Below are 15,407 nucleotides of genomic sequence, written 5' to 3'. Positions count from 1 at the left end.
ACCTCTTACAGAAGTGTTCTTGTAAAGCTGCTTGCCAGGGGAGACTCATTTTTTTCTTCGTGTTGGTAGAGCCAGCTTTTTGATAGGACTATATTAAGACAACATATCTGAGAACACCTCAGAAGTTACTGACCTACTCTTGGATATCCAGATCATTGTCCTTCTCCTTCCACTTTCCCTTACAGGCTTTTGTCCCCTAATTTCAAGAGTAGCAAGCTGTTGTTTTGACTGTGGTGGATCCAGAGCATTTCCTGTAGCTTACAATTCTTTCCAAATTGTTCTTTAACCTCTTGAAAAAGAGTGGACTTGCTAAAGTCTTTCTCCATTGAGTCTGTGAACTCACTTAAACTATCTTCTCTAGTCCTAAAGTCTTCTCCAAAAAGAAAAATTTGACTTTAAGCATCAAGGTTATGTGCTTTGTATTACTTTGAGATTCCTGTCTTTATCGTTTGAATATATAGAGAACTTGAGCTTTTTTAGCTCTAGATTATCAATATAAGTTAGAATAATAGTTCACCTGAAACTGCTTAGTGAAGTTAGTGATGGGGGAGCACAAGTGTGAGAAGATGGACTTGAAGTTTTGATGCTCTGATTTGTTGAGTTATTTAATATTAGACAAACTGATTCCCAGATAGTCGTGCTCTCTCTCAGACACCTAGTTTTCAAAGAGAAAATACTTGCTTGTAAGTAACCTGTACAGAAAACTCGTGAATATATACCATAAACACTTAATCGTAATATCTCTTTTAGTTCTGAGGGTATTTTTAAAGTAAAACATAGAGTTCTGTAGAATTGTTTTTCATTTGCCTCCACACAGATTGCTTAAGAAAAAGTAAAATTTACAAGCTAAAAATTAATAAGTTGTTTCATATTTTTGACAGATAAAATCTGCAAGTGAAGAGAATCTTTTAGAGGAAGTAATGAAAAGCTTATCCGAGTCTGCCGAGTTGACAGGCAAGGAAAAACTAAGAAAACAGCCATCAGCCGGTTGTGGTATTGTGCGGTCATTAAGTGTAAAAAATACAGTTGATTTCTCAGATGGACGATCTGTTAAACCAGAACAACTTGTAAGGCCCAGCCTTCGTAAAACTGAAGATACCTATTTTACTAGCTCTCCGATAAAATTTACGTCAGGTACTCAAGGGAAGGTCAAATCAGTTAAGGAAAAGATACAAGCAACAGTATCGCAGCGGCAATCAAAAGATTGCAATCCTTATGCTACCTTACCTCGTGCAAGCAGTGTGATTTCTACAGCAGAAGGAACTACTCGAAGGACCAGCATTCATGATTTTCTGTCCAAGGACAATAGGCAACCAGTGTCAGTTGATCCAGCACCATCTACTGCTGACAGAAGTGTTTCATCAGCATCTAGTGAGTACTCTGAACACCAGCTATCCTCTAATTTTTTTCATTGTGTGGCTTACAGAGTAGATTGTGTTCCACAAAATGATACAGCTAATATAGCTAAACCAGGTAATTTAGGTTGTAAATCTGACATGCCTAAAATTTCAAGGTTGGAAAGGTCTTTTCTTGAGAAAACGTTCTTAAGCACGAATGTGTTTAATGACAAAGTCGGTATATCTGGTAATGATAGCAAAGTCTCTTTTACTGTGGCCCAAGTGGCTCAGCCATTTTTATCCTTTAACACTGAATTAGTTAGTAATATAAGTGGATTTCCTCAGAGATCTACATCAAAAACAACTGATCAGGCAATCCTGTCAACATTTAGATCTGTCCCGAAAAATCAAGAACAGCCTTCTGATAATCAGAAATCTGATCACAGTGACCTACAGTCATCTCTAACTAGTGAATTTATTTCTACCAGCTGTGTAAACACTAGTGAGGCTGAATCCCCACTACTGGTTTCTGAAGATAAAAAAACTGTGTGGTATGAGTATGGTTGTGTATGATAAGGAAAATGTATTATTAAGTATATACAGTCATATATGACCTATAGCTGTTCTTCTCAGTGTCCACGGGGATTAGAGAAAGTTTCCCTAAAATGAAGATGTAATTTCTTGTTAGATCTGTGGTTTGTTGTTTTCTAAGTTTAGTGACATAGAACTCAGTTGTGTACTGTAGCATGTGTTTGAATGCAAAATTGTAACTTCACCAAAGTTTGCATGAGATATTAATTGCACTGTATATATTTTGCATGCCTTTAAGTCTTTATAATACAAGCTATATTTTTATTTGTCACTCATTGCAAATATTTTGTTTTTTTCTGTACATTATTGAATGCATGTTAAGCCAATCGCATGCTGCATTGCCAAAAATGGCACAATGAACTACATAATTTTCAGTACCAAGACAGTACTTTTCAGTTGTGCTCTTGCTTTCAGATGCATCAGTAACGCATTGATTATGTATTTGGAGTAAATAGATTTCTTTTCCTCCTTTAAAAATGTGATACTAATGAGAAGAAGCATTTAGAGAGACTTCAGTGTCATAGCCTTTTCATTTATGCCATCCTTCATGTGTTACTCTGCACAAGGAATGAGTTGTAGCCCAAATAATCCTGTGCCTCTAGCTTGCACAATAAATATGAATTACTGTTCATATTTATTAAAACATTTGAATATTGTTCATAATCCTAAACATAAACAGTAATTCTTCTGAAGAGGTAATAAATAGTCAAGCTATATGCAGTACTTGCAATGCAAAAGCAACCCTTTCCACCTTTTCCTTTTCATACACTTTGTCTTCCCACGTCTGACAACTGTGGTAAAGTGTGCTGTTTTATTAGGAGTTAAGTAGCATGATAGTTTTGAGACTCCTTACACTGTATGATAATAAAAACCTTTATTAATTATGGTGGAAATTCATTTTTTCTTCATAACAGAAGTAATACTAATGTAATAGAAATAAGATATGTAACAAAATAACAGTAAAACTGTATTAAATATTAGTGCAAGTGAAGCCAAGTAATTAAATTTGCTTTCAAAATTATGTCAGTATAAGAATGCTTAAGTGAGTAAGTCATTAAATCCCAGATGACCGCCTAAACAGAAGTACTGAAAAGTAGTTACTTAATATGCCACCATCTCTGCAATTACTTGGAACTCCTCAATGATAAATATAAACAGAATTTTAAAAGTTAAAGTATTTAAGCTATAACTACATGTTTTAGACATCAGCACTTTTTTAGCAGCAGAAAATAGTTACTTATCTTAGGCCAAAAGTGTGTAGCTATAAAAAACCTGAATGAAAATATGTCTAAAGGAAAAAATATTTAATTGAAAATAATGAATGTCATACTCTTACAATTTAATTTATTTGACTAACAGTTTTGTGGCAATCTTGCCACTGCTGTGCAAGTTGAACTTTAATTCATTAGTGCCTGACTAGGGAGGGGTAGAAGTGCTGCAAAAATACAGTTCCTCAAGGGAAACGCAGCAGACATATGTTAGCCTATAAAGTTTCATACAGGAGAATTGTTAATAAAACGTGGAGAAAATTGGTTGTTTTAAAGAGATTCTGTGGAGGGTAAAATTACTGTTTCAAAATGTAAAACCCCCTTCCTTTACCATATTTGCAGACATCCATTTTTATTGGGCTGATAAATTTCTTCGTTCTCTTTAATGTTGATCACAATGTGCTGTTTGTCATTGCTGTATTCTCTCTCAAATTATGTCTCACCACTTAAAAAAAAAAAAAAAAAAAAAGCCCAAAACCTTGAAGTATAATCCATTTCTTAATTTCACATGCATTTGCTCTTACACATTTAGTGTTCTGATCTTAGGTCACTTCATTCGGCTTCATTTCTATTAATCCAGTATTTGTATTACTTTAAGTGATTGCAAGCCTGTGTCTTCTAGTAAGACTCCTTGTTATGATCAGAACAGGGTTTGTAGCTAGAGGTAATATCTTTTATTTAGATCAGCTGGTATTGTGGGAGAAATCAGATGAGCTTTCAGGTACGCTGTTACTTCTTGTTTGCAAGCTTTGTGTCGCTTATGTCCTTAGACTGTCACAGCTGCAAAAAATACCAGTATTGTCTCCAGTTACTTTTGTTAGGAACCATGCAGCGCTACCACTGAACCCCTGATTGTATTCATGAGCATGGCCAAGGTCTAGAGAAGTTTTAAAGATTACCCCTGTAGAGTGAAGTTAAAGCTTATTATCAAAGCAACAAAAGAAGTTTTGTCCAGCCACTGCCTGTGGGGCACTTCAATTCGCATTATTTTATTTCTTTTCACACCACTAAGTTTTCTCATACAAAAACAAATTTGACAATGAATTTTTATATGTGATATTTAATAGCTTTTTAGCTTTACCATGTTTTACGCCATTCCATTATGTTGGGGGCAACATTAAAACGACTTATTTCACAAATACAAAGGACTTCAGAATAACTGAGGGTTAGTGTCTTTGAACATCATATGCTCTCACTGGAGTCTAGACTAATCTTGTCCAGCTCAAACTACCATTTTGCATTGTTTTTCAAATTTGTAATAAATTAATTACTTTTCAATTATGAGAATAGTAACTTAAATTTTTGTACTCCTGTTCTTGCTTCATGGAATTCCGCTGGAGCAGAGGAAGCATGTTGCTAGAGTTTTTTTAATGTCTTTGAAAAAATAAATTGTTGTCAACTTTTGTTTATTATGTGAAAGAAAACAAATGTTCTTATATACAGAAGAATAGTTTTTCCACTGCCTTTTGTTCTTTATACTTCAACAATACATATAGCATGGATGTCTCTTGGTTTGTACTACTGCTCCTGGGCCATTCAGATGGCTAAATATAAAATGCCCAGTGCACTTGCTCCTTGATCACTGCTGCCTTTAGAAATGATGTTAGGATTTTGCATGGTAACTATAAAACACTAAACAAGTGGCCACCAGCTGAAAAGGGTTCTGTTGTGAATAGATTCAGTTATTTGCTTGCAGTGAAAGGTTTGCTTGATGCTTTACTTTAAGTGAACAGTAAATTAAGATACTGCATTTTGCATGTTCAATCTGTTGCATGCAAAGATAACTTTCTGCTTTGCAGGATTGAATGTGAACATTTCTGTAAATGTGTAGGAGGTTAAAAATGCAAAGGGAAGATGGCTTAAGTTCTCTCCTAGGTTCAGCAAACCTTGATTACATCTGATTTTTTTTTTTCGTTCTCACATGGGCAGAAATTTAGACTTAGTATGTATAAAAGCTGAGCATATCTGCTTGTGGCTTTGAAAATAATGTCTGATTATTTTGAATGCTAAGATGAATTTKAATGAGTATAGGTGAGTAGGTACTTCCAGTCATTTTCTTCCATCCCTCTCCACTGTCTTTTCCTCTAAAAAATGTTTGTATATCTTTTTGCTCTACTAATAGCTAGAATGTATGTTAATGCGTGAGGGTTTTTTGTGTCCTGATAAATACAATGAATAACATGAAATGCTTTTCTCTGCAGATGTGGAAGCTATACCAGAAAGCAGACATGCAAAAAGCAGGTCTAGGGAGCAACAAAGCTCCTAATTCTATTACCCACTACATGAGATGTGGGCCAAGTGGTGAGTTTCCTGCCCAAAATGTAAATGAGATTAATTTCATTTACAGCAAACTAACAGCATTACATATAAGAACAAGTGCACATTGCATTAACCAGATGTAAATACTGCTTGCTTAACTGGCTTCTATCTTGCTTTTTAGTTAAGCCAGAACAGGTTGCTTTAGTTCAGTTATTTTGCCTATATAGGCGGGGATCATCATCCCATTTCGCATTTTGCCTGTAATAATGCCATTTTGTCTTTCAAAYTTCTCTTTAAGAGAAAAGTTCAATAAAATCAGATTATGAAGTAATATTGAAGCAGATCTTAGAAAGTGACAGATAAATCTGACAGAATAGTTTAACAAAACAGTTTAGTTTTATAAAACTATTCTATGCTATAGGGAAAGTGCCTTTATATAAAGCTTGTCTTTGGTATTCTGTCCTTCTCTTGACCTCATTAAAACATCTTTGGTGTATGCAGCTAGTGCTGTTAGTTCTGTTAGTTACTTAACTCTATTTTAAACTTCTACGCTTTAAGCTTTTCTTATGTTCTCTCTTCTTTTTCTACCTTTCAACTGAACACAGAGAGAAAAGTGTCCTTCAGTATCTCAGTATGAAGCCTTTATTTCTGAAGTAACAAGACAGCGACTGTAGGAATCATTAATAAAAATTAAGGGAATTTTTTACAATTCTTCGTGACTAGAGCAGGCAAGAAATAAAAACCTACCTACCTTCCTTCCTTCCTTGAATCAAGGAGCTCTACTGGAGTCTACTGCCGAAAATTGTTAGATGGTCTTAGGAATTATTGCACATTGCACTGTTAAGATCTACTGAATAAAGGACAGTTCTCATCTCCCTAAGGACCATGAATTTTAAGGTCTCAAGAATTGCTCCAGGAAAAAAAATACTCCTTTCTTCTTCTGTTTATGAAATTAGCCACTGATTTGCTTAAGCTTCTGCTAATAATTAGCCAAAAAAAMCCCCATAACTAGCAGTTTATATTTAGTTCTGTAAATCTGAAATAAATGCTGTAGTATTTTGTTGAAATTGACTGTATATACAGATACAAAAACCTCACAGCTTACTGGCACTTCACTGCCTTATTTGGTTAGCATAATCCGCATGAAATTGCTCTTAAAAAAAGTTTATGCTGATTTTTTTTTTTTTTTACATACTGCAAGAGAAAATCCTGTTTACATATGTGAAAAAAATTCAATAACTAACAAAAATGGGAGTTATGGAATATCACATTATATAGAAATTAATGTTTGTCATTGTGTTCTTCACATTCCCAAGTTATTCTGCATATATATGTTCAGATGTTTTTGACAGGACATTGTCAGGTATGATTTTTCTATAACTTTTTTTAATATAAGGTTGTTTTCAACAAATGGCATTTCCAGGATAAGATTGTCTTATGATGTTTGTGTGTTAACTAATCTCTTTTTTTATTGTTTGTCTTTCGACATGAGCTGATTGTGGCTTAGGAGATTTCTTGATGGCAAAAAGAAATGTAAATAATATCATATGCATTTTACAATCAATTCCCTTAAGGTTATCTTTTATTAGTAAGATATCTTCTGTTTGTTAATGATTTACATTAAAGTCAACAAATGTTATTGGTACTTTTAATGCTTGTATACATTTGTTGTCTTGAAAACATTTGCGGAGAGCTCAAAGGAAGCATACATGAACTTAAAAGCAGATCCAAAATTTTATTAACTATCACAATTTTATTTCATTACAAATCAATAAGCACATTCATATTTCTGTTTTAAAGGTTTAAGTTAACAGCGTAACCTCCTAGTGTCCAATCTTCCAAACAGGCACATACATAACTTTAAGCTACAACTATCTCCATTCGCATAAGTAAAGGTAAGCATGACAATAAATACTTGTAGAACTAGGGATACAGACTATTTGTCAATTTAATCACACTGCTGCTTTGACAGTGTGATAGAGCTGCTACAACTTCTTTAACTTAATAATAACTTGTTTTTTGAGGCTCTCAGGTTTTAAGATGTATAAAGTCTCAAGCTGTCAGGGAATAATTGGAACAGAATCATCTTTCACTGGAGAATGCAGTTCAAACAGATATAAAAGCATCCTGGCAACTCATTTTGATTGAACTGAAATTTTGTGAAAAAGAGGGGAAAAAGAGGAAAGTTCAGTCAGCTTTAGAAGGGGAAATTTTTTTTTTTTCCCTTAAGATGACTTCATTGTGAACATTTTTTTTCCTGATAGAAAATGTTACAAGTTCTAAATCAAAACAGAATATTTTAACACTATAAACATTTGTTCAGCCTGGGATTTTTTCATGGAGAACTTAAACTTTTTTTTCTCCCCCCTTAAGTGAAAACAAGACAAATGTTGCAGCTCTCCACCATATAGAATTTCCATACTTTGTACCTCTCTAAAGACATTTCTGGTATTTTATTAAATCCATGGGTTCATTTTGATTGCCAGCTCATACAAGTATCTAGTTCTGCTCCCCTTATTCTCAGTGTCAGATTCTCACTGATTTCGGTGGAAGCCTCCTGAGCTTTGCAGGGTATTGACACTCGGCCGAGCAATCCTGGGAGTGGGCAGAAGCCCAGAGCACTCCTGAAATCCAGCACTGTTCAGCCCTGACGTTTTTGTAAGCAGCCTTACACCAGCTGCATGTGAATCAGTTTCCCGTGTGGTGASTGATACCATGACCTTGCTGAGAAGGGTTCAGGGTGGTCCAGGCTGTTGAGTGACAGCTACAGGATGTCACCAGAAGGGCAGGGGAGATGCATGGCAGGGGCTAGAGCAGGTGCAGTGTGCCAGGGCCTGTGTGTACTGCAGGTAATCCAGGTGTTCCTGGATGCATTTAAAGCTCGGGGCATAGGTGAGTTTTTCCCACAATACCAAATGAGCCAGACATAGGCCTGACATGATCTGGGAGAAAAGTATTATAAGCAATAAGAATTTGGTGTTAAGCCTCATTTCTGTGCCATTCCTGTACTGCAATATAAGCATAGCCATAAAGACTGAAGAAAAAGCTGCCTTTACGTAATTTAGTAGACATATGAAATCTGTARTGCCATTAGCCCTTATTAAAAAGATTGCTGTTATGAAAGAGAATTCAAATATCCTAAATATTAGGAAAACATCTCTGATTCTAAATTTTCATACTTTCAAACTTATTTCTGGGTCTAATTGTTGCTGGATTCCCTTAGCTCTCCTTGAACATATTGAGGATTGATACATTTCAAACTATTAAACCCTAACTTACTAATAGCGTCACTGTTTTTAGAAGAGTATACATGTCCTGAATGAACAGATTTAAACTTGAGTGCCAAATGCTGTTTGTATTCACGGAATCTGTGCAGTTGTATGTGCTTAGATATATCAGGTACTTAAAGACCTGGGAAAGTACAGGGAGAATTGGCATACTGCTGTGGCTGTTGCATGGCACTTGGTCTCATGATTTTCTGCGAGAAACACTGTTGGGTGCACTTAAGCTTCTGTGCTCACCATGTGTGGCTATGTCATTTTTCTCAACATGGGCATCTCCTGGGTTTTCATTTATTTAGCTCTTTTTTGTATTCATTAAGTTGTTCAGGATTACCTGTCACAATTTCCTACATTTGCTTTTTGCATATTATTACACCTTCTTACAACATCTGTGCAATCACTGCCAGGGTTTAGATACAAATGATATTGTTCCTATTAAGTTGATAATGTGTATTAGAAGTGAAATCCTCTCATAAAAAAATATGAGTAAAGTTTGCCCATATGAGAGAATAAGCAGGGGGTTGAGAGAAAGGCAATAGAATTCATCCTTAAAGCTCCCATTAGGTCAGAGTTCAGCACAGGTCAGGTCAGGTGTGTGTGCTAGAGTCATGACAGTTGCCTCTGTCAAGGTTTTGAGCTACTTTATCCACATCAGCACAGAGGCCAGAGCTGGGTTTTGATTTGTATTCACTAAGTTAGCCAAAAGCGGCACAAGGACATGTTTGCATTTAGGAGATTGAAATCTACTTCTCCTGCACTTTCTTCTGCAAAGCTGTTCCAGAGCAGAGGAGCAGTCAGGAGGTTCTCCATGGTCTGATGATTTTTTTTTCTTCTTTGAACTGTACAACACTTATGTAAAGCATTTAATCTTTTCAGTCTATGCTGTTTTAAAAAAATGTAAATTTAATTTGGGAGACACTTCACCTTTTCTGAAACAAACTCCCAGGGGAATAACACAGCAGCTCTTGGGCAGCGTACAATAAAACTGCACAGCAGTTTACAGGAAGAATTGCCAGATCTGTCACTGTTCAAGATAACAAGAGATGTTGTGATACCATACAATATATAATTTTCATTTACTTTCCTGATAAAGCTTAGTCTGCTGGGGATTCGGTAGCATTCCCAGCATGTGTTATTTTTAATTTTTTTTCAAGACCTGATGCAGCCTCAACAAAGGAGCTCATGTATGATTCTTAGAGTTAGATGATAATGTATATGTAAATAATACTTTGATATTAATAAAACTGCCTTAAAGGAATGTACCTAGGTGTGAAACAGAACTTTAAAAGCTCTTATTTAAAACTGTAATTTCCTTTAAGTATTGATTGAGGAATTTTTTAATGTTTACCATTGTATACATTTATTAATATGTTATTAAAATGCCAAACCAAATAATTTTTATTCTTATTTTATGTTTGTACATTTATACACACTTTTTCTGGAAACTGGTGTTACTGGAAGGATGTTGGTGTTGAGTAATGGCTTTGTGGTCAGTTGGTAATGTGTTCAGTATTTCTTCTGGAAGGAAACCTATAAAACTGTAGCTGAATTCTCTTGGACAGTGTGTAGTTTGTTCCGCGGTGGTGTTTATTTGTGAAGACCGGTAGCTTTGAACTATACCTTATTATAGTATTATTTTAAAAAGACATAAGTAAATACAAAAGCAAATCATTACAAATTTCCCAAGTGCAGTATTTGAAGCTTTGATTTTGCATGGCCCTTATTTTGGCTGAGGCAAGCCTCAGTCACTTTCCAAGGAAGAAGGTAGTTAAATTTTAGGTTATACAGACTTTAAGATTTGTGAAGCATAGTAAACTGTACTATTATACATATGTCTTTAAAACTCACTGTCTTTCACATTTAAAGCTTTCTGGATTTAAAAAACAAATTTGACAGAAATCAAGGATTTTTTTGAAGTGAATAAAGGATCTGGGGTACCTCAAAGAAGAAACCTTAAAGGGAAGGGAGGGTGAGTGTCAGGCAGAGGGTAAGAAAATTGTAACTTTTAAGGATGCTTAAGCCTGTATCTTAACATCTTACTATTTTAGTAATGTATTTATCAATCCAGAGTGCTATAGGCAGTTCATTAATTAACCTGCTTCCCAAATATCAGATGTTCCTTTCAGTTTTCTATTTAACAAAAAAATGTAAAATCACATGTATCTGGACAGCTTTCTGGTGACTTCCTATAGGTTTCTATTTGTTGAATGTTTCGGGGTCACATTCTTTCCATTTGATAAAACTGCCATTATAGATGGGATTGGTTTGCATCTTTCTAGACAGGAGAATTTGAACTGCTGTATCACGGAGTGTTTTGTAGATCAGTTCACATCTCTGAAAACAGGTGTCAGAATCTTCTGAAATGAAGGAAACTGTGTTAAGGTTGTTTGTCAAATAACTTGCCTTGCCCTAGAAAATGCATTTTCTTCACCTAGTTAATGGTAGTTGTTCATTCTATAGAATTTAAGATCTCATTTTCTTAGTAGAAAAGAACATAACTAACTGTCGATGTTCTCCTCAGCTCATAAAACAGTCTTGGCCATATATAATGAAACAGAGTCACCTTGGCTGATTTTTGCCTTGTTTATTTGAAATGTTTTATTTTATCATTTTTACTRCTAGGTCCTTCAGTATGATGTAGTAGCAAATAGTAATCCAAGATTGTAAGTCTTTTTACGTTGTCTTTTCTTCCATTTTCTGTATTACACTGTATTTCTGTCTCAACCTGTGTTCGTACCACTGCTTGCCTTTTAGGCATATTTCTTACATGAAGTAGACATTTTCATTAGGCTGTTTTTAACAGCCTTTTTTGCTGTAATCTTCAAATTTTGTCCCTCACTTTCACAACTCCCTTATCCTTGGGGTTTTTATGGGTATTCATTGGCACAGTATATTTACTGGACTTTGTGGAGTTTCTGCTTCTTCTCTATCTCTGTACGAAGAAAATCTATTTGAAAGGGGTTTTATTCATTTGGGCAGGAGAGGAGAAAGAATTAGATTAGAAATTTAGTGTTGAGAATGTGTTGGTCTTGTTCTTGCGATAGTAGATGCTTTTCTATACTAAATATATATTATCTATTTAATGCCAAATCAGCCTCCCCACAACCTCTTAAAAGACATGGCTGTTTCTACCTGCAGTCCCCCTCTCCTGTGCAGAAGGGGAGTGTCTCAGGTACATCTGCTGTTTCTATAGGTGCTTCCTGTATGCTGGCTAAGGCTACAGTACAGCAGAGGATATGCATGTCCTCCACTGGTGCATGGATCAGTAGAAATTGTACATAAAAGTTAATACAGTCCCTGCTTGTATTAACTTTCTTCCCAGTTATCACCAGCAAATACTATACCCAGCCAGGAACCTGCAATACAATTATTTTAGAGCWGTTCTGCCAGAAGAGAGGCTAGTACCAGTGATTCACACCCCTGTATAATCTGCTTTTAGATTACTCCCTCGTGTTCTGCCATTTTTGGAGAGGCTCTAAAAATGGATGAGGCACACTGTCTTAATGGGACAATTAGTGGCCATGCCATCTGGAATTACTGGGAGAATACTCTTAAAATTTCCCAAGGGCAGGATACTGCCTGTGACAGTGAAAATGCAGCTACAAGTGTAGACAATCAAGTATGTGTTGGGTAGCATAACTAAGTGTTGTTCCCCCCCCCAAAGTAAAAATAATAAAAAGAAAGCAATATAGTAGGGGATAGATGGGTGCAGGTACACAATCTAGACATCTCTGTCCTAAGTGTATTGCCAAATATTTTAGAACTTTAAGTTAATTCAATATTTCTTAATGATGTTATCTTAAGTTTCAGCATTTCAAGCCCAGTACCACATACTGAAAGTTCCAGTTTTATCGGTTTTATTATTAAACACTATAACATTATCTAAATAAAACCTTTTTCTACCCACTGATTACTCAGTGGTAGAATGCAAACATATCTTTTCTCATAAAGAATATTCTGTTAAACTTCTAATAACCTGAAGACATATTTTTTTCACCAGATTATAGAAGACAAATTTAGGTAATTGAAAAAAAGAGAAACATGCCTATTTTTTCAAATTGTATTTGTAATGAAACTTCCACTAGTTTTGCTCTATAAAATCTATGCCTAACAATAAAAATAAGAAATTTATTTACTTAATATTTTCATCAAAATGTATGATTATTGGATCATGTCCTGTTGATTTCACAAACTTCAGAAAGTCTTCAGGGCTTAATCCCATGGTTGCAGAATTTGTCATTGGATGAAAATACACCTTTTCATGGCCACCTTCCAGAAAGCCAGCATCCAGTACAAACTTCACGTCTCCTTGGTCACAGAAGAGGGCTAGTGGTGTTGCACATCCTTGGCCCACTTTTAATTTTTCCAACATGGCATTTTCATCAGCAAATCTTAGATTTCCACTCCCAACTCCCAGTTTTTTAGCAAGATCATTTAAATCAATCTGCCTGTTGTGTAGAACGGTCACCAACCAGAACCCTTTCTTCTTTTTGTCTTTAAGAAAAAGGTTTTTACTGTGACCTCCTTTCATGTGTTGGACATATGGCATCATTTCTTCAACAGTGAATACCTGGAAAATACAATTAGTATAGTGTGAGACTCTATATCCCATTAGATTTTTAGTTGCTTATTGACAGGTATCTTTTGTTAAGTATTTAGAAAATACTGAATGTTATACTCTGCCTAAAAACTGTACCCTTTTATGAAGAAATTTTAAAAGAACACAAATAAAATGTGACATATCGGTCCTACAGACTTTCTCAATCATTTCTCTCTGATGTATACAGCAAGCATATCACACTGCAAAGGGGGAAAAAGGCAGCTCTGACAGCACTGTTTTGTGTAGATCCACCATACATGGATCATTATATGGTATATGTATTTTGAGTTGGGAGTGAGAGGAAGAAATTTGGAAAGGATTGTGCATCTATTGCATTTTCTAGACTCAGGTTTTACACTGAAGTGCACTAGTCCACTACTGACTGGTGGACTTAGATGCTGAGAAATTCACTGTCAAGTAATCAGTCCATCAGCATGCTGGGGCTCTTTGCAACAGGGGAATTGGAGGGGAAGGGAGGGCTCTGCCAGCTGGGCTGCGAGCGACAAAGTCCTGAGGGGAATGGCCTAGGGGATATTCTCGAAACAGTTACAAAACATTTCTGCTAGGCTCAGGATTCATAGGTACACTTTAAGAGAAACACAAATTTGAATAATTTCAAGATTGATACTTAGTTATGTTTAACTAAAACACATATGCCTAAATCTGGCCTGTAATCTATTTTGTCCTGTCATAAGTAGAATTTTATTTCTGCATTGAAAAAAAAAAACCCAAAACTGAAGGATGTAAGGAAACAGCGTTGCTAAAACTACTCTTGGAATGTTTACGTTGCAAAGGGGAAATCTGGAAAGGATTTTAAGCRGAGCAGCTTGTCAATGCAGGCGGCTGCGCGCGTCCCAGAAGTGCTTTTGGAAGTGAACAGGCTTCGGGGCGGGTTTCTTCCTCCCCCTCCRGCCCGGCCCTGGCCAGGCAGGCACCGCGGGACCAGCCCCGGCTGCCCCTACCCACGCCCCGGCCTACCTGGGGGTGCTCCGCTGTGACGGTGGCGATGCCCAAGCCCTGCAGGTGCTGCTCCAGCGCCTCCCGCAGCCCCGCGGCCCGCGGCAGCCCCGGCGCAGCCATGGCAGCCCGCCGCGCCGCCCACCCGCACGTCACCCGGCGTGAACTTCGAYGCTGCGGAAAAGACGCCAAGGCGCAACCTTTTGTGATTGCTTTTGCAGTACAGTGTTCCTCCTCTGCCTTTCGCACGAGAAACTAGAGCATCTCTCTGCTGCAGCAGAGTCTCTGTGAAGTAGCAGAAGCCGGACACGACTGTAAGGAGAGCCGCTGCGGAGCTGGCGGGTCCCCCACGGCCAGGGCAGCAGCCTGGGCCACAGCGGCTGAGGAAGGTCCCTTGCTCCATCAGTGTGAATGCAACATCTGGAGTTATGCATCTCCCGTGCTAGAGAAGCTTGTGCAGAGTCCGTGCAACTTACCTTTCCGYGGGTGCTCCCACCTCAGAGTGATTTGCCAGCCTGGAGTGAGAATTCAGAAGCTATTCTGGAAGTCGATATGCTCTGACGAAGAATATAGGGCAGCATTTGCCAGCAAATAAGGCCCGTGAACAGCTTTTAAGCAAGAAGCTAGCTGTAAATGGAATGCATTTGCATTAATTTTTGATAAGCAAAATGTTCTAAGCTCCAGACTTAAATATAATGACTAAATGCATTAATGCAATAATCTTGTAACAGCTCTAAGTTGGATTTTTTTTTTTTTTTAAGTTAGATTTAAAGTGTGTGAACACAGGGTGCACTTCAAATAATTAGCAGTCTCGGTCATGCAGTCAAACTTAAAGCAAGGCCAACTGAGGTCAGGTTGCTGAGGTCCTTGTCATAAATCATAAAATAAGATTTTGAATGGTATCTAAGATGTTCCGTTTCATGCTCTGCAGATAGATGAACAGAAGTAATTTGCAGGGACAATTAGCAATTGTATAAACCTATCTTCTAGCTATGAGTATGACAAGAACAGTTGCATCTATTCAAGAATGTGCTCAGAAATGTAAGCTGCTTTAATCAAACTGGGGAAGTGGATGTTATAAGCAAATTTGGACTGGAAGAGTTTAAGATATCTT

The 15,407-nt window shown here is 36.7% G+C and overlaps 2 protein-coding genes across 2 annotated transcripts in view; one reads left to right on the top strand and one right to left on the bottom strand.

Annotated features, from left to right (window-relative positions):
* Positions 1-6,383, top strand: part of CCDC88A (coiled-coil domain containing 88A) — a gene marked incomplete at its 5' end in the record, with an annotated part of 74,348 nt that extends 67,965 nt beyond the window's left edge. Inside the window, 3 exons of the mRNA XM_026074400.1 lie at positions 882-1,371; positions 5,398-5,497; positions 6,061-6,383. Coding sequence (XP_025930185.1) covers positions 882-1,371; positions 5,398-5,462 — 555 coding nt within the window. The remainder of the gene's footprint in view (positions 1-881; positions 1,372-5,397; positions 5,498-6,060) is intronic.
* Positions 6,384-7,688: 1,305 nt separating this feature from the next.
* On the bottom strand, positions 7,689-14,422 carry LOC112970231 (prolyl-tRNA synthetase associated domain-containing protein 1-like). Its single transcript, XM_026074398.1, has 2 exons — positions 14,315-14,422; positions 7,689-13,306 (listed from the first exon to the last, which is right to left on the bottom strand). The coding sequence occupies exons 1-2, from the start codon at positions 14,414-14,416 to the stop codon at positions 12,869-12,871; spliced, it is 540 nt and encodes a 179-aa protein (XP_025930183.1). The 5' UTR covers positions 14,417-14,422; the 3' UTR covers positions 7,689-12,868.
* Between the last annotated feature and the right edge of the window lie 985 nt (positions 14,423-15,407).

The sequence above is a fragment of the Apteryx rowi genome, unplaced genomic scaffold, assembly GCF_003343035.1.
Source record: "Apteryx rowi isolate R43461 unplaced genomic scaffold, aptRow1 scaffold_387, whole genome shotgun sequence".
In the NCBI taxonomy this organism is placed as follows: domain Eukaryota; kingdom Metazoa; phylum Chordata; class Aves; order Apterygiformes; family Apterygidae; genus Apteryx; species Apteryx rowi.
This window is presented reverse-complemented; position numbering and strand designations above follow the sequence as displayed.

Excerpts from the sequence above, each read along its gene's own strand:
- LOC112970231 (XM_026074398.1), bottom strand. The coding sequence starts at position 14,416 with ATGGCTGCGCCGGGGCTGCCGCGGGCCGCGGGGCTGCGGGAGGCGCTG. Across the intron at positions 13,307-14,314 it reads TCACAGCGGAGCACCCCCAG|GTATTCACTGTTGAAGAAAT; the intron begins GTAGGCCGGGGC and ends TGTATTTTCCAG.